Here is a 23520-nt window from a genome sequence, read left to right as displayed (position 1 = left end):
AGTAAATATCCATTTATTAGACATGATGCAGCTTCGCCAAAACAATCATATGGCTCATCTTTAACCACATTATTAACTGATAATATTGTTAACAAAATTCATCTGAAAATCCATTTAGTTTTTCCGTTGTTCTGTTTTCCATTGGAATGCACCTGGTGAAAACAGTGTGTCTAAAATGACCATTTTTCAGTCCTGGCTTCCACTGACTTGATCAAGCCCTTCCCCATGACCCGGAAGTCCTCCAGTATTGCTTCCACATTGGGGATGGTATTTGCTTCCTCCCCAGTCACCGCCACTCTCCGAGCAGACATTTGTGACGTCTGCCATGAAGGGAAACGGAAAAAATCAGGTCAGAGTGATGGAAGTGAAGGAGACACATGATACATCGAAGCAAGCTGTTGGCAATCCAAAGGGCTTCTGACCTACATTCATGAGTTTTATTAGAAGACATAACTTAGGCCTTACCTTAAAGGGCATTGGTATGAAGGCCTTTGGCTTCCATAAAACTGCAATCACTGTTCCGCCATGGGGGTCACAGAAGAAGAGGGCTAGGTCTCCGAAAGCATCCTGAAAATGAATTAGATTAGTAGATGATCAAAACTTTGTTCACTTTCTCTCTATGCCGAGAATCAAGTCAGAATATTTGGGGATTAAAGTCATAAAAGTTCAAGAAAAATTCTACTGACCCTATAAAAACACTTTTGATCAGGCATAAATGTCACCATCGTGTCGGTTATTTTCAACATAAAATATTAACTTCACCGCCTCTGATAAAGGGCAGGCTAGATCTACTTTATCATAGACATCCAAAGCAGCAGTTCAAACCCGACTTTATGCTACAGATACTTGTGGTCAGCTGTGGAGCGCACTGCAGCTGAGGAAATTATCATCATCAGTTATAGATATTCAAGGAAACATCAAATAACACTGAAGAACGGCACAACAGAGCATCAGTAGTTTCCAATGACATCTTCTCATACTGTGCACATGAATAGTTTGTCACCATATCATGTTTGTTCTGCTGTTCTTCTCTCGTTGGATTATGTCAACGAGGTAACTCAAATATTGGCAGGGACCATTCCGTCCTCCCAAAATCATGGTGAGGACGTGTCCCTACTGTGCATATTCAAACCTATGCCCTTGAATTCATTCCAGGAAAAACCTGCTTTGTGGGCGATGCAAGTACAGTCTGGAAATGTTTCTTCCCTGAATGTTGTATTCTCAGGAGCTGCTGGACATCAGACAGAATATACCTCGGAACAGAGCAGCCAAGCTGCAACTTGCATGCGCAAATCCTGCTGCACAGCTTTCCTCACATCCTGTATCAACACGACGTTATTAACACCACGCCTGCCTTTTAACCTGAAGTTTATGCTCGACACACTCACTCTGAGCTCTGCCAGGTAGAGGGACACGGGGTTGTAGTCGATGACAGGCAGGGCCCCTCCAGACTGGGCCACAATGCCACCCATGAGGCCCCTGCTGAAGGTGACAGTGGGCGGGTCCACTGCCTGAGGGAGCAGGGGAACCTGCTTTGGGTTCAGGTGAATCAACACATCGTAGGCATCCAGAGGAGGACGCATGACCACCTGCACGAAACACAGACAACGTGTCACAAGGCTGAAGTACTAAATCACAATTCATTCAGATAGTGGACCATTTATGAAGACAATAGCAAACGAGAGTTTAAGTGCTTTTCACTAACCCTGACATCTTGTATCTGCTCTCTGTCCATCAGCTGCTGTTCCAGTAACTTCAGACTCTCTGCAGCCACCATCACCACACGCTGCAGCATCTGAAGACACACAACCAGAATAGAACATTTGATGGTTAAACACGGTAGCTTTGGACATTGCGTTTCATCTGAAAATATATTCAGACATGTCATATAATATAATATATAGACCCCCATTGTGGTTGTACAAATTGATCAATTAGCACTAAAATTTCAAATGACCAACAATTGTAGACACAAAAAGACATCAACGATATATATATATATATATATATATATATATGGGTCAGTGCCATGACATGCATATTTTTGTGTCCGAGTCCACCATTTCCTTTTAAAATAATTGTATCAATTCGTGACATATATCATTTCATTCTATAAAACCGATCCAGTTTTGATACATTTTCAGTACAATCAAATAATATATATTATTTTATGTTTTGGCATCTCAAACCCTGAAAATGTCAGGCGGTGCACCTGTCCTAGCAGATGAACAGTCTAAGAAAACTATTAAAAAATGTATTGAAATGATAATAAATTCAAAATAAAATACTATGGCATGCTTTTATTGTTGTAACGATTCAAATAAACCAAATTTTTACAAATACCAATAGTTTTAAGCTGTTGCGATAATTTAAAAACTTTTGTCCATCAATTTGAATGTTCTCAAATATCAGGGTGGCACAGCTGTAAAGATGGGACTTTTATTATAAAATTAAAGTGGAAAACAGTAAACAGGTTACTGCATCATGAAGAGGACCTCGACTGACCTTTATATCAGAGTGAAAATGTTTTTATATCTCTTTTGAATATTGATAAAAACAGCTGCTTTCAACTTATAGGTAGAGTGGTTCACTTTCCATGTCAGGGTGGTACAACCAATGTAAAACTAGAAAAATGTTATTTTATCATAAATGTCTTTATTCTATTTAAAATGTATATGTATGAAGTAGTTAGCAAGAACAAAAGCTAATGCTAGTGTCCTAGTAAATGCCTGTTTAATTTGAAATCAGTTGCAAATGTCAGGTGGCGCAACCAGTAAGGCAGGTGGTGCAACTGCAGAGAATGTCACTCTATGATATTATATTTAAAGCTCTAATATTATATTTTAAAAAAATTCTAAAGTTTAACAGTGTTAAGTTTATATATATATATATATATATATATATAATATATACTGTATTTGTTTCAGCTCGTCTGGTGTTTTTTGCATTAGTGCAACAGGGTCAATTACATTTACAGCTGGAACAATGCACACAGGTAGTAGGAGGTCATGCGTCAGTAATTATGGATCAAAGAAGTAAATGAATGTGTGTTCTGGGTTAAACTGAATACTGGTAACCAAACACACACACATTGTGTGTGTGTGTTTAGAGCAGGGGTGTCAAACTCAAGGCCCGCGGGAGCGCCACGTCATTTTATGTGGCCCGCGAATCTGCCAGCAAAAAAAAAAAATAAAAAAAAAATAAATAAAAAAGTTTTAAAGTTAGACTGGATATTAAAAAGATTCCCATAGTCAAAATTATGAGATAGAAAGTCAAAATTACAAGATAATTAAACACAATAGTCATAGAAGCAGCTCTTTGGCTGGTTACTGTACATTTGAAATGGAAATGGATTGCGAGTACATTGAAGACTACTTTAAACGTGGCTTTTACAACACATGAAATACTTCACGTGGGATTGTGCAAACGCACCCTTGAAAGGATTTTAAGCATTGAACAAAGTTATTATAATAACTTGTCTTTGATATTTTCTTTAATAGTTTGATAGAGTAATGTGGGTTTCTTAACCCTAAATTAAAAGGATTTAAGTTATAATAACAGAAATGTGCTGAAATATAATTTTACATTTATATAACTGATGAGTTTGATACCCCTGGTTTAGAGAGTTAAGAAATTCACTCAATCACAATGTGCTCCCTAGTGGTCATTCAGAGGTATTGAGACAACCACACTGAGCCAGGATCAGCCACTCACCTCAGCTTTTTGTTGTGAAACAACTTTTAGGTTTTGATAGTCCGTGAGGGTGGGTATGAGCATTCAAGAAGAGACGTATATATGCAATCCGAGCAACCAGATAAGGTAAAGTCGTCCTGAACGTTGTGATTAGGCAACGATGACGTCGCTGTCGGGACGTCACAGAGCACAAAGTTCCTGTTCTCCGCCACCGTTATAAAGGAGGATGCTGGGAGAGGCTCAGTGTTAATGTCGGGCTTGTAGGGGGAGTGAGCTGGGACAGCACAGGAAGCTTATCTGGGTCAGCTACGCACCATGGGAAGCTGGCCCGTTTACCTTTTCTGTACACTACTGTGTGCCACTGGACTCTTTTACAGCCACGGTCGCATCCAGACAGAGGAATACAAAACTACATACTCAACTTATTTCACTACGACAGAGGACAGCAATGAAAAGCAGCTGGTGAGCTACACCTAATGGTCTCCCAATAAACAAGTACTGCTAGTGGGAATTCTTCAGAATGTTGTTTATTATTTCAAATTCGGACTGTATTCTAATATTCTAAATTTTCCATTTCAGATCAATGATTTGCATGGAGTTTTGGAAAGACTTCAGAACAATCAATTTCCAGCTCTAAGAAAAAAACATGGCTTTCTGCCTGTGGTACGTAATGCAACAACTCTATTTGGAATCCTCTCAATTCATAACATCAATCTAGTGAATCTCTTTAGAGAAATATGTTTACATATTTTCCTTGAGTCAATACCTTACTTTAGTATTAATTTGGCGGTCTATATTTTCAGTGTGATCCAGGAGACCAGTGTGCACTAAGGAAAGGCTCCAGAATTGGGAAACTATGTGACTGTTCTCTGCCGAGGACATGCAACTCTTTTCTACACCGCTGTTTGTGATTCTCACAAATCATCAACAAAATAACAGTAACCTATAAGCTTGTGATCTAGTTGTAAGTATTCCATTTTGTCCTGTGTTCTTGTTACTGGCCAATTGTACTATTCAATCATCTTCAAATTCAGCATTGATTGCTATTCTATTAAATGTGTAGTTGTGCGAGTTGTGTACTTGTATTTGTGTCAGTTGACCTGTACACTAGGTGCTCGCTTGGTCCACAGGGATTGGTTTTTGTCTTTAGGCGTAGCTACAAACAGGACAGGCAGAGACTCCCTGGAAGCCATGAAGTCATTCTTGATCTCTGTGTAGTCGGTGGCTGCACGTGACAGAGAGGTGAACAACAATCAAACTTGGTGTTGAAACAGTGACGCATACGAGCAGGATGTGTGTATAAAATGAGGTCGGGTGGGGTGGGGTGGGGGGGGGGGGGGGTGTTTGTGTGACACAGAGGGAAAGGGGGAGTGTGAGAGTGTGCTTGCCTGCAAGCTGGTTGTTGAGGTTGACAACCAGCGGGTTGTTCCTCCAGTCAAAGGAGGAGAGCAGATGAAGGAAACGAAGCAAGCCGACCTGAGGAGAACTGAGGAAGACAGAAATGAATTCACATGACCTATTGAACATACAAAAGGGACGATACAAACAATTCCATCCACAAATGAGTCTGATGAGATGGGCGGTAGTTACCCCGGAGGAGTAAAGGGTGCAGGCTGCAGGAAAAGCGACGCCACCAGCAAGTCTGCTGTGTCCTCTGTGATGTCTTCGCTGAAGAGCTGAGACCCCAGCCAGCGTTTGGCCAGGCGACACACTCCCCCGAAACATTGGTGCTGCTGCTGGAGCCTATCAACAACAGGATGACATGTATGAGATGAGGAAATGGTGAATGCAGGGCAAGCAAAATAATGAACAGGAAAGAGAAAAAAACATGGTGACAGAAAGGAAGGACAAAGGTTCGAGAAAGTAGGAGCATATAACCAAAAATGACTGTCTATAACTTTTATAACAGCAGCATATAGGGTTGAAAAGAGGGAACCCTGCTTTCCCACACAAACCCACAGATATTTGTGTTACTGTAATTTTACCCATGCAATGTGCTGGTAAGTAGAGGCTTATGCATGGTGGCCATCTCTAGAGCCTGAGCCTCCTCGTTGTCCCTTACAACCAGCAGCCCCTCTGCATTCACACTCTCCCTCAGCACCTGAGGCTCACGATGGTAGGCCACCTGGATGCGGAACACCAAGCCATCCTGGATGCATAAACAAATGGAATTAAAACAGCGTAAAAAAGAATACTGAAAACTGATTTTAAAAAAAACACTGGACCAACAATTTGCCTCAACATATAACGATACTTAGAAAGAAAAAAAACACAACAGCAACAAAAAAACAGTCAAGAACACAAACAAGTGTGCGACTTGTAAACTAACTCAAGAATATACCTTCCAGACATCTAGGTGAGTAGGGCAGGGCCTGCATGTATAATTATGATGCTTCTTCAGTAAGTCTCCCAGGCGGATGTGGAAGGCAGTTCGGATGTGGCGGATGGCAAATCGATCGTGAGGCCACTTTCCACTCCCTTCCATGTGACAAATCACTGCAAGAGCAGGGTCACCAGTGATATGAGTTTGAATAAATGGTTTTGATTAGTTTAATCTCTGTGGTTAGGTGGCTGTAGTGTTCCTGCTTTGAATACATGGGTTGTAATTCAGTCATTTAGCAATCGTAAAATCACCAGGTACATTGCAGAAAACAAGGGAAGTTGTGGTTCAGAAATAGTGTAAATTCATAAAACATTTTCTATGGCGGACAGTGCAGAAATTAAACAAGTGTAAAACGCTTCTTAACAAGTTGCTGGTGGTTAGTGTCACTGTTACCTGTGATAGGGGTGATATAAGCAGGGCAGGGTTTGCCTTCCTGTGGCACCAATGACCGGGAAGCCTTTTCTCTGTCAAAGAAGGAATAGTCCACCTTCAGTGGCACAGGGGGAAAGACCTGCAAGGTACAGATGAAATGTTAGAACTGCCATAAAGAAAAACAACCAAAGCACACAACACAGTGTAGTGATGTTTGAAATAATGCAATTGTTGTTATATTTTACAAACACTGCTACTAATCAGTGCAATAATGAGAGCAGTTACCTGTTAAGAACAAGAGGCCTTACCTGTGTGTATCTAAGTGCAGGGTGGGCTCCTTGCACTGCTGTGATGGAGAGAGGCAGACCTTCCAGCCTCCACAGTTTTCTACTCAGGTCATCATAGGACTGAACCACCAGTAAACTCCCCTCCTCTCCAGTACTGGGCACCTGAAGAGCACAATAGACATCAAACATACGCTGTAGTTACACATTAATATAGACTGTATTTTTTTAATTATTAAACAGCAACAATTTTGATTAAATAACAAGTAATAATAATAAAAACATTACAACATTCCAGGCCATAAAGCACAGAATATAAATGAAAAATGCCATTAATTAAATTCCAATAGGAACAAAAAATAAAACATATTATAAAATAATATTTCACAAAAGAATATTCACAACATAACACATAAAAAACGTTATTTATTTTAAATTAATCCCATCGACTTTATTTTGAATTTGACATTAAGAATAAATCCAGATTTGATCGCAACAATTTGGCATTTACCTCACTTCCCGTTTTGATGACGTCATCCACCATCGACCCCACATACCGCATACAGGATTCAGGGATATCTGCATGCCTGGTGGATAATAAATACATTAGTTTCTTTATAAAAACGAGGCTTCAACAAGTTCACACTTACACTCACCTCATTTTCAGTTATTGCATATACCGAGGTGAAATCGGCTTTTTATTAACCGAAAGAGCTTTTTTTGCGACGACAGTTGGCGCTAACATTAGCTAGCTTGCTAACGTTTTTTTACGTACTTTAACCAACTGCACGAAAAAAACAATGAAGCGTACGGGCAGGAGACGGAGCTCTGTGTGGGACTGTTTTGAACAAGTGGGGAACTTTGTCCGCTGCATGAAATGTGACGCCACATTGAAGTACTGCGGTGGAGCCACCAGCTCCATGATGAACCACATGAGCAGGCACCACCCGTCCACGGCGCCGTCAGACGAAGACGAGAAGCCGGTGATTTGCACCGTGCAGTGCATCGAGGAAGAGAGCGCCGCTAATTCGGACATCATGCAGGTCGCCATCATGTCACCCAACATGAACACGACCACCAACCTCTCCGAGCGGGACTACGGGGAGAGGAAGCGCCTGAAGAGGAGCTCTGTGTGGGACATTTTCATCAAAGTGGACGAGGAGGTGCATTGCACCATGTGCGACACCAAACTGAAATACAGGAGCAGCACCACCAGCATGATGTACCACATCAAAAACAAGCACCCCGACACTATGCCCAATGACGGCGGGTCAGTGGCAACACATGCAGAGGTGACTGAACTCATCTCCAGAATGATAGAGAAGGACATGCTTCCCATCAACGTGGTCAGTGGGGATGGTTTTCGTGAGCTACTTGCATACACTGTGCATCATTATAAAATCCCATCTGCTGCTGATATCACACGCCTTATTGAAGGCCACTTCCATGAGAAAGTGGAGGAGCTTGTAGTGCAGCTGGGGAAAGTGGAGAAATTGGCGCTCACTGCCGATTTGTGGACGGCCCTCCCATTTCAGCGGTACATCACAGTCTTCTGTTCGTTCATAACAGAGGACTGGCAGGGAAGGTCTGCTGTGCTGCAGACACACAAGCTGCCGTCAGACAGCCACACTACTACAGACAGTGTCACAGAGAGGCTCCTTAGCACGGTGCAGACCTGGGGTATTGCTGGGAAAGTGACTGCGTGTATTCATAACAGCACACGGGGCGTCTCTGCACCCCGCGCGTTTGTCCGCGTCACCTGGGACTATGCCACTTGCTTTGCCACTACACTGCAGTTAGCAGTCAGTGACGGGCTGAGTGAGGATCTAGTCCGCATCATCGTTGCCGCGGGGAAACTAGTCAAGCACTTCAACCAAGGTCTGCTGGCGAGTGATGCCTTGGAGCTGAAGCAAGTGCAGATGTGCCTGCCACAGCACAAGCTTATCCAGTCGTGCAAAGCTAGATGGGACACCATCTGCGATATGTTTGAACGGCTACTGGAGCAACGGTGGGCAATTAAAGCTGTGCTCTCTGATCGCACGATCACTAACAGACAGGAAGCCCAAACCCTCGAGATCGAAGATGATTGCTGGCAAATAATTGAGAATTTTACGCCCGTGCTGGCGACGCTGAAATGGGCAACAACAATCATATCCGCAGAAACAGAAGTGTCCATTTCAAACATTTACCCAATCACATTCAGCCTCATTCAGACGCACCTTGTGCCAAAAGAGAATGATGTTGAACAAGTCTCTGAGTTCAAGCTGAAGGTTCAGGATTCACTTAGAAATCACATGGAGGTAGGCATAAACATATCAATTTGGTTGAACAGATTGATGCTGAATAATATAAACATCCTTTTTTTTTTTTTAACATAACTATCACTTTCATTTGACTGTTTGCAGGTTGACTCTAACGACCTAGCGTCCAAACCAGCTCTGATTGCCTCTATGCTGGACCCTCGTCACAAACACCTCAGTTTCCTGACGCCAACAGGGAGACTGGCTGCAAAGGTTAAACTGCACGAACTGGTTTCAAAATTAGACGTGATAACTACGACTGTGGGCCCAAAGGAGGAACAGCAGGAGATCCTGGTCACACCTGAAATTAGCCAGGTGACAATGCCCTCGCAACTGAGAAGTGACACCAAAAACACCATGATGTTGCTCCTAGGAGACAACTACAGTTCCTCCTATGCCACAGACTCTGAAGCTCAGGTAGATTACTACTTGAGAGACATTGCTCCGTCACTGGACATAAACCCTCTTGAATGGTGGAGGTTGAATGGGCCGAGATTCCCCAAATTGGCCACTCTGGCGAGGCACTATTTGTGTGTACCTGGGGTATCACTGCCGTCTCTATTGTCAGAGGCCGGACAATCATTTGCAACAATGCGTACTAGATTGAGCCCAGAGCATGTTGACATGATGATCTTTGTAAACAGAAATGCATAACTTCCATGACAGCACATGATGGAGGTTTACTCCAACTTCCCATGCCAATAATAGTAAAAGGTTACAGAGGAGGAGGAGGAGGTGGTAGGTGCACGTTAAGTAGACATCTTGATTGGATGTTAAGATCAGAGGATGGGGAAGATAGCAGCTACTCTTCCACTGTTGTGTTGCATATGCTGATGTGAATAATGCTTTTTAATTTCAGTCAACAAAAAAGTTTGAAAGCTGAGCTGCAGTCAAATGCTTAACGTTAACTATACCTTAATGTAGTTTCCAACATTTAAACAGTGCTTTGCCTCAACACCTCACTTGACTTGACGGCTGGATTAAAACAGTGGACAGTGAGCCAATCGTAAAATGATGTTAGTAATATCCGAGTAAACACATTGCCACTATAAATCCTTGGTATTCAACATGAAACATCCGGCATACGCAAGCATCTAGTGGAGGCACCAGTGTAACCTTTACCTCAACACAGCTATTAACCTATACTTAGATTAGATATCTATACAATAGTCTACAAATCAGGATAAATGTCTGGAGGGATAAAACATCTCTGGTTTGTTCATTTGTTATCATGACAGCATACTAAATATTTGTATTAATACAGCTAGACACTCAGTGACCAAATCAACACTGTATTGTTAACAATATTAATGTGAAATCTGTCTCAGTATGCCGAGATAAAATACATACAGCTGTAGCAGGTGTGTTATGATCTGTCTGGGGACCAGTCTCTTTTGGCACATGCTCTCTCCGTCCCACAGCACCGCCTCGGTGATGGAGCCGTCCTGGAAGCGACGCAGCTCGGAGCGAGGACCCCACAGCTGACGAAACTCAGCCGCCTGGCAGAAGAACACCGCCGTTATTATTGAATCCCGACACAAGCGTGGTAACATATAAATGATAAAGTCAACAAAACAAATTCTGTACAGTCATGCGACAGGTTTGTCTCTCTTGCAAGTGACAAGAACAGCTGCAAATGCCTGCCATATCAAAAATATAAGTGTGTAATAATTACATAAATGCTGCATAATAGTATTACATTCTTAAAAATGTTTACAATCATATTAGATGAAGCATGTGAATATTTACATTTCAGGTCTTCACTAATCAAATACACTGTATGGAAAGTAGTAAGTACAAATGTGTTCCTTTGTAGAACTTTTAATATACTAATTATGTCGAGTTAGGTAAAATGACCTTGTATCTTCAATCGCGATAAAAAATAAAACCCGACACACATGCACAGGAAGGAGAGAGCGGTGATGTTACCGTGGGGCTGTCTGCAGCGGGGCCTCTTTCCAGGACAGAGGCCGCCAGCTCCGGACTTAGGAGCAAACCGAAGGAGAGAGGAGGTTGAGCTTTGTGTTTTGGGGCTTCACTCTCCACAGACCACTGTGATGAAACAAAAATGAAGAGAGTTCAACGAAAACAGTGATCTTAAGATTGTTAATCATACGTACGTGTGTTGTAAGACACGTTCAAAGTGGTTTGAGTCAAAAACATACTGTTATAGTAGCAGTATTACGGCAGGTTTGTTAACGGTAGCTTAGCAGAATCATGAAATGAAGCACTCAAAAGTCAGTGTTTACGTTCTGCTAGTGGAGCAAGCCAGACGTGGATGACTGTAACCTCTGAGTGTACGTCTTTCCTACCTCAGGGTCAGGCGAGAGGGAGTGGGTGAGCAGGTGGATCCTTTGGCCCAGTCCACGCTGAAGCAGGGACAAAATAAAAGGGAGTGCAGTGTGGACGTAATCTCCACTGTGGTCCATCAGCTCACTGAGGAGATTCATTTTCTTACAGCTGGACTGAAGCTTCACCAGCTCACACAACCTGAGTGGAGGATGAAATGCAGGATGAGAATGGGAAGTCAAAGACAGAGTGAAGGAGATCTGTTCTGAAAGGAAAAATAACTACTGTGATGTTACACTAGCAGTAGGATGTTTTTTCTTTCTAGTACCCTATTTATTACCCGACATTTGAGAAGGTGTATAAACTATCTTTAGCTGGAATCTGTAAAGGTGACGTGAACACGTGTCATGCTAAGTGGAAAATGATGTGTGTTGAAGAGGAGGTGTAAAACTAAGCTGCTAATGTAGTACACAACACAGGGACTGGATAACATGTTGTTTTGTTGCATTAGCTGATAAACAGAGCCTTACTGGAACACGTGGTCGCTTGTCCTGATCATGGGTTTGGGTGTCATGAGGAGGCTGTGGAAGCCGTCCACCGTAGGGTTGTCCCAGAACTGCATCGATACAGACGCCTCATGCTGCAGCTGAGAACCAATGCAATGAAAATGATAAAAACCTGCTGCTTAATCTCAGCAGTGTCAAAATAATCTAGTTTGAACTCACAGCACAACACTTTTACAGTATTTACCTGTTTGTAGGTACAAGCCGTCATGTCAGCACACATGTTGAGATGTCCTGACGGGTCAACAAACACGACCTGGAAAGCATCGTGGAACTCTGGAAGAGATGGCTGCAAGGAAAAGAAAAGAAAGGGAACAATAATTGATTGTTGAATAATTGATTGATTCATTTAGGAGGTAAACTAAAGGGTGAATAAACTACTTGAACAGACATAGACCACTCACAGCTGTAGAGTCAGGATCTCTGGCTAAGCTTATTCCATTCACTGTCAGGTCTGCAGATGCTGAGGGTTTGAATGAGAGGTGGGTAAGTTGCAACATATTCAAAAAAGTGATAAACAAATTTCTGTACGGCATCTTCCATTTATCAAATTGTGCTACACATTACCATTATTTAAAAAAACAATACTGTGGTTTAGCTGATTTAAATGTTCTTACCCAGGAAGTTCAAGCTGTTCCGAAGCAGCTGATAGGCTGTCATAGAGTTGCTGATTCTGTGAGTGGTCAGCAGATAAGCCAACATCATCGAAGCCAGGAAGCCATTAAAGCAACCAGTGCCCTATAACACATTGAGAGAGCAATACAGTGGTGAGGTGAGATAAACAGTGTCAGAAGACGAGTAAATAAATACAACGTAGCTCTGCAAGCAAAAGAACCCTTTCAAGCCTCCTACCTGGTCAAGCTCTCTTTGGCGAAGCCAGACTTTGAGCAAAGCCACTCCATCAGCAAAAGCTGAGCACTGGGAGCCGACGGCGGAAAGAAACTGGAGGTGAGCCCTGGGCAGCAAATCCCCCAGAACAGAGCTGTTGTAATGCGGAGTGGGGGGTCCGCTGCTCTCTGCAAACAAAAAAAACAAACAATAGAAATTGGTCTGATATTTTGATTGAGCCGTCGCCGAAAATGTGGTCCTGAATATACCTATGATCGAGTGATTAAAGGTGGACAATATTTGAAGAGCTAGGTGGATAAAATAACACTCTTACCACACTGGGAGGGCTGCAGTTCGCTGTACCACTCGGTCCGGATATTATTCCTCTGTGGGTGGAAACGGCTGGGCTTGAAGAATCCAGGAGGCGGACAGGCATGAACACGTAGGGTGAAGCTGGAAGAGTCTTTACCTGAGATACGGGACAACATCACAATCATAACCAAAACTAAATACTGCTAAACAAGCACATGCAAAGAAAATGAATTGCTGGTCAAATCCATGCAACGACAACAAAATACAATGCTCTTGAAGGTTGGCAGTTTGTGTACAAATACGATGTTAATTAAAAAAGGTAAATACCTGGAGGGGTAAGCAGCAGAACGGGTCGGAGTCGATTGCCATGAAGGCAGGCGTAACGCATGCTTCCGATGTCAGAGGAGGACGCCAGGTACTGGGCCAGGCCGGCCAGGTACAGAGCCCTTTTCCTCGGATACCTCTGGTTCAAGACGTCCTTTGGGTGGAGGACATCCTAATAACGCACGGATGAGCGGACAGAAGACACCGGAGTCTCTTACAATCTCGAGAATATATTGTCACCTTGCATTCAGCACATTGCTCTCGAGGCTTCAAGTGTTTTATTGAAATGAATAAAAGGTTGGCAGGTGACTTACAGCGGGGATTGTGACAGCCAGGTCCACCGTGACGCGTGGTTTGGTGCAGGTGCCCAGGGGGTAGCTGCCGATCAGATCAACAGAGGCAGGGGGTGCCATGTGGAACTTGCCTTTTGTTGTTTTGGGCACCAGGAGGAAAGGGACCTTGACTGCACTTGACAGCCATGACGGGTCACTCACCTGAACACATAGAGAGAAAAAGAAATGTGGTTACATGTTTATATCTGTGGAAAGCTGAAAGAACGAAATTGAGGTTCTATGCTTAATTATGACACTGTTCTTACAGATAAAGTGCTACATACCTCAACCTCTGGTGAATCTGGTACGGTCTGGAGCAGCTTGGTGACCGTCTGAATGAAGGCATCGATTTGCTGTTTCCTACGCTCACTCAGGGCGACCTCCTTCAGCAGCTCTTCCATCTGTTATTGGGGGTAGATCATAGACATTTACTAGAATGTGTGAAAGTGTGTTATTGTTTACATGGGACAACAAGCTGGACTTAAGGCATAACCAGCATTCCTTTTCATGTCCCCGTCTGTCCTCATGTCAGCAAGTCAAGATGTCTCACCTGCATTTTGAGCAGGCTGCAGTGAAACAGGCTCTCCGCCTCTTTCAGCTGGTTGAGCTCCTCTGCTGTGGGAGGTCTGTACAGATCACTTCGGGACAGCTTCACCGGGTGATAGACCTCCTCCTCCCCTCCGGCCTCCCCAGGTTTGCTCCTTTTGGCTTTAACCGGAACCTCGTCATCCTCCTCCTCCTGACCCTCAGAGGGAATCATCTGTAAAATAAAACATGTTGTAGCAGTTGAGTCAACTTTTAACGTGTCTTTTATTAAGTGTAAGGAATCAGATAATCAGCATTTGATATAAACCCTGGGCCAACTAAAAATGCTACTAGAGGGTTAATTCTGGTATTTGTCAAACAATTATATATTAAAAGTATTACTGACTGTATATGCTGTACATTCAGTTTCTCTTAAGTAGACATTAAGCAAAGTCTTGCCAATGGAACGTGCAGTTGGTAACGCATGCAAGCTACACCCGTGTTACTATCGAGTAGACTGTCCCGTGTGCTAACTAAGCGGCAGTTCGTCAGCAAGCAGCTAAAATAATAACACATGTCGCCAGTCTTACCTCTGCCGGCTCCTCAGCAACTGTCAGCTTCTTTTTCATGTCTGATATGCGTTCAATGTGATGATAATTCCGATATTTTTAAAGTTTTGATCAACACTGCTTTCTCTTCATTGCGCTCTCACATGTGCAAAGGGTCAGACAAACTTGCTACCAAAGGCAATAGTGCCCTGATTGGTGTAGAAGCGTCGCGGGTGAATGGTGATTGGTTCGCCGCTTCTTGACCCTCCTACCCAACCAGGCTTCAACAAGATAGGTTGCATGAGCAGTCTCCCGTGCGATTGGTGCTCTCTAGAGCCACTGGGACAAAAATGCTCATGCAGTAAAAAAAAAAAACACGTTTATTTATGAATGCTCGCTATAAAACAAATCCATCATCATATTTTTCAGTTTGTATTGCTATTTTTAATTCAAATCACGACACATCTTTGCCAGTTGTTTGCAGGAGCTGCAGATTAGTATTGCTGTGAGTGTGCATATAGTCTGTTGATACAGTAGCCCTGCAATAAATTGTCTCTTCATGAAAGTTATAATGTTACGATTTTGTTAGAAGTGTTGATTCAAATGTAGAATCATATTGGAGGATGTAGTCAGTGATGTTGTTGAACTTTACTGCATTATACACAGAGGTATTTCCGTTATTTAGCCTACCCTCATTGATATAAATGGGGTAGACCAAATAATAGAAACACCTGTCATTGAAGCATACCTACAGTAATGAACTGACTACATCTACTATATGGAGGCACAGAAAATGTATTTGTGAAATCATCATCGTGGGCAATCACTCACAGTCGAGTATGACTGTCATCCTGTTACTGAGATGGATTATTTGTGGGTCTTAACCAATCTTGGATCCACAGGGTTCTGTTGAAATGTGGGCAGTCGTGACCTATGTGGTATTCGTGGGTGGAGGAGCAGTTTCGATGGTCGTCCTCTCCTTTCTGTGTTGCCTTTTAGCTTCCATGGCACATTGGAGGTCCCTTTCTTGTTGCGCTGTGCCTTCAGAAGTCATCCTTCTCCCAAGGTTCCTGTCACAGGCAGGTTAAAGAGGCGTTTCCTCAGGTGGGATAGGGGGTTATATTTGTCCCCCTTGGGTTGGCTTCCCCTAGGCCAAAACACGATTTAGCCTCACAGTTATTGTTGAGCTTTGAATATGAAAAGCACAAAGACTTAAAATATTAATATTTAGTCTTAATAGTCCATAATCAAATGTCCTTGCTTCACAGTGTTGTAGTTTTTATATGAGGAACTATATCAAACTCTATGTTTGCAATATGTTGTGAAGCTTATAGGCTTTTCATATATTCTATAATTATCTTATTATTATGGCTAATTCTGCTCTAAATACAGCGACAGTCGTGTTATCACTACATTTTATAATCCATTGTCAGAGTTCTTGGTCTGAAACAAAGGGGTGACTTGAGGCGGTGGACCTGTGGTAACCTGATCAACTGAAAGCAGTGGCACGGCAACGTCACTTCGTATCAGCCTCAGCTTGGTAGACTTGGTAGGAGGGTTGCTTTTGAGAGGGTGTATTTCAACTGCCTGAGAATCCAAGAGAGAAACACCTTTGGCCAAAACCATTGTGTCCAGCCTCAGAGGCCCAGAGGACACCATCCGGTCATGTCTAGAGGGGGACAGTTTCTTCAGCCAGACATCTGCCGCATTTCCCCTCTGAAACTTTGTTGGCTGATCCTTGGAGCTGGTTAGTTGCTTCTGTGAGGCTGCTGTCCACTCAGTTTGCTGCTTGTTATATCTTGGTTCTGGTTTGGATAATCCACTTGGTTTCTTGGACTTAGGTTTTGTGTCGTTGTTATCCACAATCTCATACGGAGGAAAGATGCAGTGTCGAGGCAGGCAGGAGGGATCAAGCTTTTGTATCGGTTGGTAGCTCTTATGCTGATGTAATGATCCAGTTGTGTTGTTATAAACAGAATGTCTAACATTTTTTCCCTCTACATCCACATCCCTTTTCTCTGCTGAACACGATAGGAGCGGAAGTAATTTGCTTGGAACTGGCTTGGGAATTGGTGGTAAATTAACCCACTGCTTTTTCTTTCGATCAATTTTTGGTGGAGGCCGAGGGCTAAGCACTTCATAGCACTCGTAACTGACAGGCCTCCTGGGACGTGTTTCCTTTTCAGATTGCTTTGGAGAGCCTTTTGCTTGGACCATAGTATTACATTGCTGGTTGACTCTTGGCTCTGTTTGTACTGGGACCTGACCAATGTCATCTTCCTGTTAGAAACAAATATAGATATATAGATATAGATACAGATAACCTCTTGGTTGAAATCTGAAGAGACTTGCAGAAGAGTCAAATTAAGAGTACCTGTTGTGAGGCGGGGTGAGGTCGAGGAGTAGCATTTACAACAGGCACACATCCTTGAACCCAGGCATCTGAAGTTGGTGGCATAGGCTCGGAGTCTTCTGTTTTAGATGCTTCCTCGGGTCCTTCCCCTTCATCTAGGCACAGGATTTTCCGCTCTAGAATCTGTGTGAGGTAGCTCTTGGCCCAGGATGCGGACAAAGGTGCTATCTTGAGGGCAAAGACAGGAAACATCATGGATGTTGTACATATATTATGTGTGGTTGAAATGAATGACCGCAAGATAAATCATTGTATCGGTCTCTCCATGCGTGTCAATCAGTGAGATGATATTCACATTGAAGTGAAATAACAATAATCTTTTCAGTTTTACCTGTTTCTCAATGTACACTTTGAAACAACCGTCCATGAGCTTGCTCATCAGTTCCTCCATGATCTCCCCCACTGCCTCATCTGCATCCTCCCGGATCAACGTGTCCGTCCATTGGGCCTGAGTTAAGCAACCAGGGATAATATCCTCCACTTCCAGGTCTTGTATTGGAGGTGTGTTCACTTGGACAGACCTACGACTTCGGTTGTCAGCTTGGAACTTAACTGCAGAACGTGGCATCTTGGTTCAGAGGCTGGTTTGAAATATAAAAAGTAAATGTTAGAAAAAAACAAAACATGGGTGACAAGGACGTTGATGTATTAAGTGTGAAACATTAAACAATTTAACATGAAACAACGTCAGTCCCTATCAGTTTGCATGTTGCCGGAAATGTGGTGAACATTAGCACACTCTGGTGGTAGTGATCAAACTTGACAGTATGCATTTTTCCATGGGTACTTTGATATAAAAGTATAATTCCCTTAATACTTTCAGGAATTTAATTTGCATATAAACACAGTCCTCGTGCTAACAGTAATTCCTTTCAGAATACAAACAGTAAATTATATATGAGGCACAATATCTGAGAGGCACAGACTAAATCTACCAGTAAAATGCGTGAAAAGTCCTTAATTCCTATATTCTTTATACTAGCTAGTCTAAAACAAGTGATTTCACTGAATCAAGATGCCCCATTAGAATTTACGAATGTCTTAGCTAGTTTAACTAGACTTTAGTTAATGTTTTATTGGGTTGCTAGAAAACATTATGCAGTGATGTCTAATCAATAGCAATCAAAACAGGCAGTCACCATAGGATCACAAGCTTTCCAAAATAACAAACTGACAAACATATCTATGTAACGTTGAATAAGTAATTGTTTTACTTAGTACGTTTTTAGTGTGTATGATCGCAAGTATATGTTGTTATTGTGAAATATACCTTCCTATATTTATTTTACTATTCAACTTAAACGAATCATGTTAGTTAGCGTTAGGTTATTTAAAGTCGAGTGTCATTTTCGTCAGTCGGGTCTATTAGCTAACGTAACGTTAGATACACTTGACTGTTACTGGTATAGTTAACTATGTGTATCATTTACATTGAGGTAAGCTAACGGTAAATGAATATAGTTAAAACATCTACACATATCATTCGACCACAACATCACCGTTTTAAAACGTACTTCTTACAAATCATCACTGTCATATAATCTCAAATCTGTTTAAAATTTTACCAAACACTCTTCTTCTTCGTACCCTTTTTTTCCGTGTAGTCTACGGTTGCTCAGCAACCGAGGACGCAAGTATGACGTCTTACGTAGAAGTGGCGTTGTCTCTATGGCTGCGGACGACGCGGAGGTAATCTCGTTGCTAACAAGAGCTAGAACACTGCTTCGTTCCCGTTAACTGTATAGATACAATGGTCGATTATGACAGCGCCAATGGCTGCTGGGACACTTGTTATGCAGTCTGAAGCAGGAGCGTGTGCACGTTGTCACACAAACGCCACGTTATTGCAGTTGGCTTCTCGCTAACATACCTAGGTTGCGCTAGCTTGCTGCTAACATTGCACTAATTGTTACGGTACGTGGTTTTAATTAGCTACATTGCTAATCTTATTTAACCCGACTGTTGAGAGTGGTGACACCAACACCATATTCCCTATTGTCATTTCAACTAACCGTGCAGCTAAGAGAAGATAGCTCGATGTATCACAAAGAGAAGAGCATCCAGATCAAAAACAGCGCCTCGGCGCTGTACAACAACCTCGGCGTGCTACGCATCGCCCCTCGGCGCCTCACCTACTTCACGGTGGTCCATGCCAACGTGGTCAACATGGTCAGCGCGTCGTGGGACGGCCTCAACTATTCCCACCGTCAGCTGCAGTCCAAGGAGCCCAATGTCGCCACCAGCACGTCTCTCATCACGCAGGTCAGGCCACAGTGAAACGTGTGCAGTGTGTTCTTAATTTTGCACAGCGAGAGCAGGTGGGACGGGATGTCAGTGTGGTCCTAGAGGAACTTTCACAAGTCTCTAACAAGATCAAAAAGTGTGTATTATGACCCTTTTAAACATAGTGCCATAAGAAAGTTATACATTGAGATAAACAATTCATGTGAAGTCAGTGGCTACATTCTGTCACCCAAAGACATATGCAGACACTCTTCCTTGGAAGTAAGCAAAAGTCAGCACATAGTCATAGTCACTGTTTGATTATAATCCAATGTGTTAGAATACAGTGCTAAAACAATAAAAGTACCATATCACAAAGAGTTAAGAAAGCGTATGAAAACGTTATCCCTCTTCTTTAGGTTGCTGGCACATATACAATGAATAATGTCAACATCGTGTTTTGTCTTTTACTCTATATGCATTTCTCTGCATCATAAAAATATAGAAATCCTGTGTTTTCTTGGAACAGGCTGCTTTTTGTGCGCTGCCCTCTCGTGATCTGCTGGTGGTGACCTCTCAGAAAGGCATCCAGGTGAGATTTTGTTTATCTGCTCTTCTCTGCAGTCATCAGCAGTCTCCACATTTGCAGGAAGCACTGCTACTTCTGCAACTTGTATACTTATAGTGGAAGTGGTTGTATCAAGCCTGTATCTGTGGACTGTGTCATTGAGTGTTTTTTAAATGTGAACCTCAACAAAATAAATAATGCATGTTTTACTTTGATATGATATAAATCCATTGTTTTAGATGTATGAATCTGATGGCTCCATCATGGTGTACTGGCATGCCCTCGATACTCCAGAAACAACTACAGGTAAAGTTCCATATGAAATGGATTTGCTGCAAATGTGTCCTGTCTCAATTACTTCTATGAAAACTTTGAAAAGATTCAATACATTACATAAAGCAATACAATAACATATGATACACTGTGATAAGATACAATAGATTATGACACAAGTATACTCTCTTGTCCCCAGAAACATGTCGTTGTTGTTGATCCATCCTCATAACACAAACATGACTAAAACAGTGGGAGGACCTGATTATTACAATGAAATCAATTATTTTCAGGCATCTACACCTACATTATTATGCCTACATAATCACAAGTGGGTGTGAAGACATTGTACACGTGAACAAAATGCTTTTTTTGCCTGCACATTTACGCACATGTTCAAATGCATATTTGAGCAATCACGCATTTGTGTGCGAGAGAAACGTATTATTCAAGAGTTTCATACCAAATCTATTGCACTCACAGAACTCCTTTGTGTCCCAGCTCAAGCCGTGTTTGCTCGAGGAATATCAGCAGTGTGTGAGAGTTATATATGTGTGGGTAAGTAGTGAGTGGAATACATTTACGTATATTCAAAATAAAGGGCAAAACTCCACAGTCCATGTCGCTTTCTCTCTCTCTAGGCCTTTCAACTGGTGCAATTCTAGTATTTGATGTTCCCAGTAAAGGCAGTAATATTACCTTGTCGGATGTCATGGAGGGGCACAAGGAGTCCATCACTGACATGGCCTCAGAATGCTGTGGCGGCGAGGTATGGCGTTTGTGTGCTCATTCAGTGTGTGCATTGTCTGCTGTCTGTCTATTTCAACCTTTTTTGATATGGGTTAGCTATATATATGTATGTACATATAATCCACTCTGTTGCTGTCTCCCTCCCCTTAGGTGTGCATTGCTGATCTGGTCAGTGCAGATGATGGGGGCAACCTGTGTGTGTGGCAGTCTGGGGAGGAATTTAAGTTACTCAACCATATCCCTGGCTTTGAGTAAGAAGTTGATTGTATTATAGCGTTGTCAGTTTTGATGTACGATGTTAGATTTAGCTAAAATAAAGTACTTACAGAGCGACCTATTTTGAAACGCTGTCATCACCAATCTTAAACTCCTCTTACTCTTCATGCGTTGCTGTACTTATCTACTCTACATTATGTAACGTTCCACTGTCTTTCATGTCATTATTTCCCCATCTAGCTCTAATCTAATATCCATTATCTTTTCCCTTAATTCCCCGATGGCAATCATCCTCCATCTACCTGACTGCTCTCAGCATTAGCTGCTCATCTGTGAAGTTGTGGAAAGGTACAGTGGTGGCAGGTTACGGCACGGGCCAGATTCGTCTCTATGAGGCAGTGACGGGAATCCTGCATGCTGAGGTCAACGCCCACGCTCGCTGGATATACTCACTCGACATTGCTCCTTTTTCTGGGCTGGTGAGTTGTATAAACCGCATTCATTTTTTAAGCCTAGTGGGTTGGCATTTATTATTTGAAGGGGCAAACACAGATGACACAGAAGAAGGGATTCATAGATTTTCTCGATAAAGACAGTCAATAATAAGTTATTATTATTATTTATTTAGCTCTAACGTATGTTCAAGTGTATTTCAAATCATTTTTTGGAGCATATCTCATACCATTGATGATTGATTTTGCGTTTGATTTAGCTGCTGTCTGCTGCTGAGGACTCTCTGGTCAGGGTGTGGCACCTGACAATGACCCCAGAGAGCCACAGCGTGGAGGTAACTGGATCTAACAGAATACTACATTTATTTTCTTAATAATTTCAGAATAAAGGCACAATTTATGGTGGGTTCCTCCAGGTTTAACTTACACTTACTCTCACTGTGACCCTGACTGTGTGTTTTCCTCATTTCCTTTTAGATTGCCCATTTGTACAATGAGTGTGTGACGGACACGCAAATCTGTGGCGCCAAGTTCTGTGACGGCGATGGTTATGCCTTTGCAGTGACAGGCTATGACCTGAGTGAGATTATCCGTTACACACAGTCATAGGACTACATATAAGAATGTGAATTCGGTATATTGTGTTTCTGGAAAGATATCATGATCCAGAGAGAAGGGTCAAAAGGAAAGGGATATTTAATGTAATCGTTTTTAGGAGAGACATTGTTTTCACAGCCTTTCTGTCTCTATCTCTGTATCTACACGGTTTGAAGGAGATTAGCATATAACAACATATTTCAAAAGGAAAAAAATATATGTACAAATGTTTACATGTATGAGAATGTAGCTTTAAAAAGTTATAAATTATTCTATTTTTCCTTCTGACGTAATTATTGTTTCAAGCAGCTGTAGCAGTAAAGTTTATCAACAAAGCAGCTGTGTCTGGGTCGTCATTTTTCACTTCACAAATGCACCAATAGATGGGGCTGTGGATCAATTATCTTTGAGCAGGGCAGTGACAGGACAGCGCTAACAGATTTCATGAGAGGACAGAGTGGGGTCGCCTAAAAGGATAAAGGCTAAAGACAGACTATTTGAGAAACTCCACATTTTGGTTGGATACTGTGTGCAGAACACAAGACACAGACCACTCATGTCAAAACTGCAGAGGGAGGTCATAAACACGCTGTGTTCATTGTATTGACTACTTTCTCAGATAAGATAGACCTTTAGAGAAAGTAAAAGCAGTATTTGATAAGAGGTATATCATTATTAAAACTGAAATGATAGAATAGATAAGGAAAAAAGAGCTATATATATATACATACAAGAGCATATGGAGACAAAGATGGCAAGGTAAAGTGACGTGTGATATAATAGCAGCAGAGTCAGCAGGATTTGCCTCATAGCAAGAGTGTTTTTTCAAACTGTGTCTATGATGTATTCGTCACCCTTGCTTTCTGGTTACGCCTTAGTAAACAGGTATTTCAACGAAAGGTATTTTTATTTCCTGGAAAATAGCTTGAAGAACTAGAATGGCCTTTCTTGAAAACTAGTGCAAACTACTCACTACCATTATTTTTTTTCACAATTACTGTGCAGAACAACATACAATAGAGAACTTGGTCTGTTGAGACAAGCTGAATATACCTGTTATACAGGATACAAATCTTGCCAACTCAGCTGTAAAATCTGGTCTTGTCTATCACAGGTCATGTGAGTATTTTTTATGTTCACATCGGGCAACCAGGTATTGTAATCCGACCCACCTTATCACGACAAGATAAGAAGAATCAGGTCAGCATGAATTGTGTGCTGTTTGTCAGTTTAGGGCTAAGCGTGTATTAAATCCCCGAGTTCTAGTCTTTTCTG

The 23520-nt window shown here is 42.1% G+C and overlaps 3 protein-coding genes across 10 annotated transcripts; 2 read left to right on the top strand and 1 right to left on the bottom strand.

Moving 5' to 3' along the window:
* nol6 (nucleolar protein 6 (RNA-associated)) lies at positions 1-19480 on the bottom strand. 5 transcript variants are annotated; one of them, XM_031849253.1, is made up of 29 exons: positions 19299-19480; positions 17498-17747; positions 17128-17334; positions 14796-17033; positions 14231-14440; positions 13965-14081; positions 13663-13842; positions 13352-13520; positions 13047-13181; positions 12737-12900; positions 12502-12622; positions 12289-12347; positions 12072-12173; positions 11852-11967; positions 11345-11522; positions 10962-11084; positions 10383-10531; positions 7244-7319; positions 6757-6897; positions 6470-6587; positions 6035-6189; positions 5679-5842; positions 5284-5436; positions 5082-5179; positions 4794-4918; positions 1706-1795; positions 1389-1589; positions 466-567; positions 1-320 (listed from the first exon to the last, which is right to left on the bottom strand). In XM_031849253.1, the coding sequence occupies exons 4-29, from the start codon at positions 14832-14834 to the stop codon at positions 171-173; spliced, it is 3435 nt and encodes a 1144-aa protein (XP_031705113.1). In that variant the 5' UTR covers positions 14835-17033; positions 17128-17334; positions 17498-17747; positions 19299-19480; the 3' UTR covers positions 1-170. The 5 variants fall into 5 exon arrangements, with proteins under 5 accessions (XP_031705113.1, XP_031705116.1, XP_031705114.1 ...); XM_031849256.1 differs by having other exon boundaries at positions 15585-17033; positions 19299-19479; XM_031849254.1 differs by lacking the exon at positions 19299-19480 and adding an exon at positions 18732-18750.
* LOC116384506 (zinc finger BED domain-containing protein 1-like) lies at positions 7122-9769 on the top strand. The gene is made up of 2 exons (XM_031849259.1): positions 7122-9032; positions 9138-9769. Exons 1-2 carry the CDS (start codon positions 7533-7535, stop codon positions 9684-9686), a joined length of 2049 nt encoding a protein of 682 aa, XP_031705119.1. The 5' UTR covers positions 7122-7532; the 3' UTR covers positions 9687-9769.
* Positions 18788-22712, top strand: wdr54 (WD repeat domain 54). Of its 4 annotated transcripts, XM_031849261.1 has the most exons (10): positions 18789-19080; positions 19186-19428; positions 19919-19981; positions 20197-20263; positions 20714-20788; positions 20872-20999; positions 21131-21231; positions 21513-21675; positions 21909-21983; positions 22126-22712. In XM_031849261.1, the coding sequence occupies exons 2-10, from the start codon at positions 19204-19206 to the stop codon at positions 22255-22257; spliced, it is 1029 nt and encodes a 342-aa protein (XP_031705121.1). In that variant the 5' UTR covers positions 18789-19080; positions 19186-19203; the 3' UTR covers positions 22258-22712. The 4 variants fall into 4 exon arrangements, with proteins under 4 accessions (XP_031705123.1, XP_031705121.1, XP_031705120.1 ...); XM_031849263.1 differs by having other exon boundaries at positions 18788-19428; positions 20732-20788; positions 21513-21711; XM_031849260.1 differs by having other exon boundaries at positions 18791-19428; positions 22126-22711.
* The last annotated feature ends 808 nt before the right edge of the window (positions 22713-23520 follow it).

Source organism: Anarrhichthys ocellatus, unplaced genomic scaffold (assembly GCF_004355925.1).
Source record: "Anarrhichthys ocellatus isolate YVR2014 unplaced genomic scaffold, GSC_Weel_1.0 scaffold9, whole genome shotgun sequence".
NCBI classification, from domain to species: domain Eukaryota; kingdom Metazoa; phylum Chordata; class Actinopteri; order Perciformes; family Anarhichadidae; genus Anarrhichthys; species Anarrhichthys ocellatus.
Note: the sequence above shows the minus strand (reverse complement) of the source record. Positions and strands in the feature narration are given on the sequence as shown.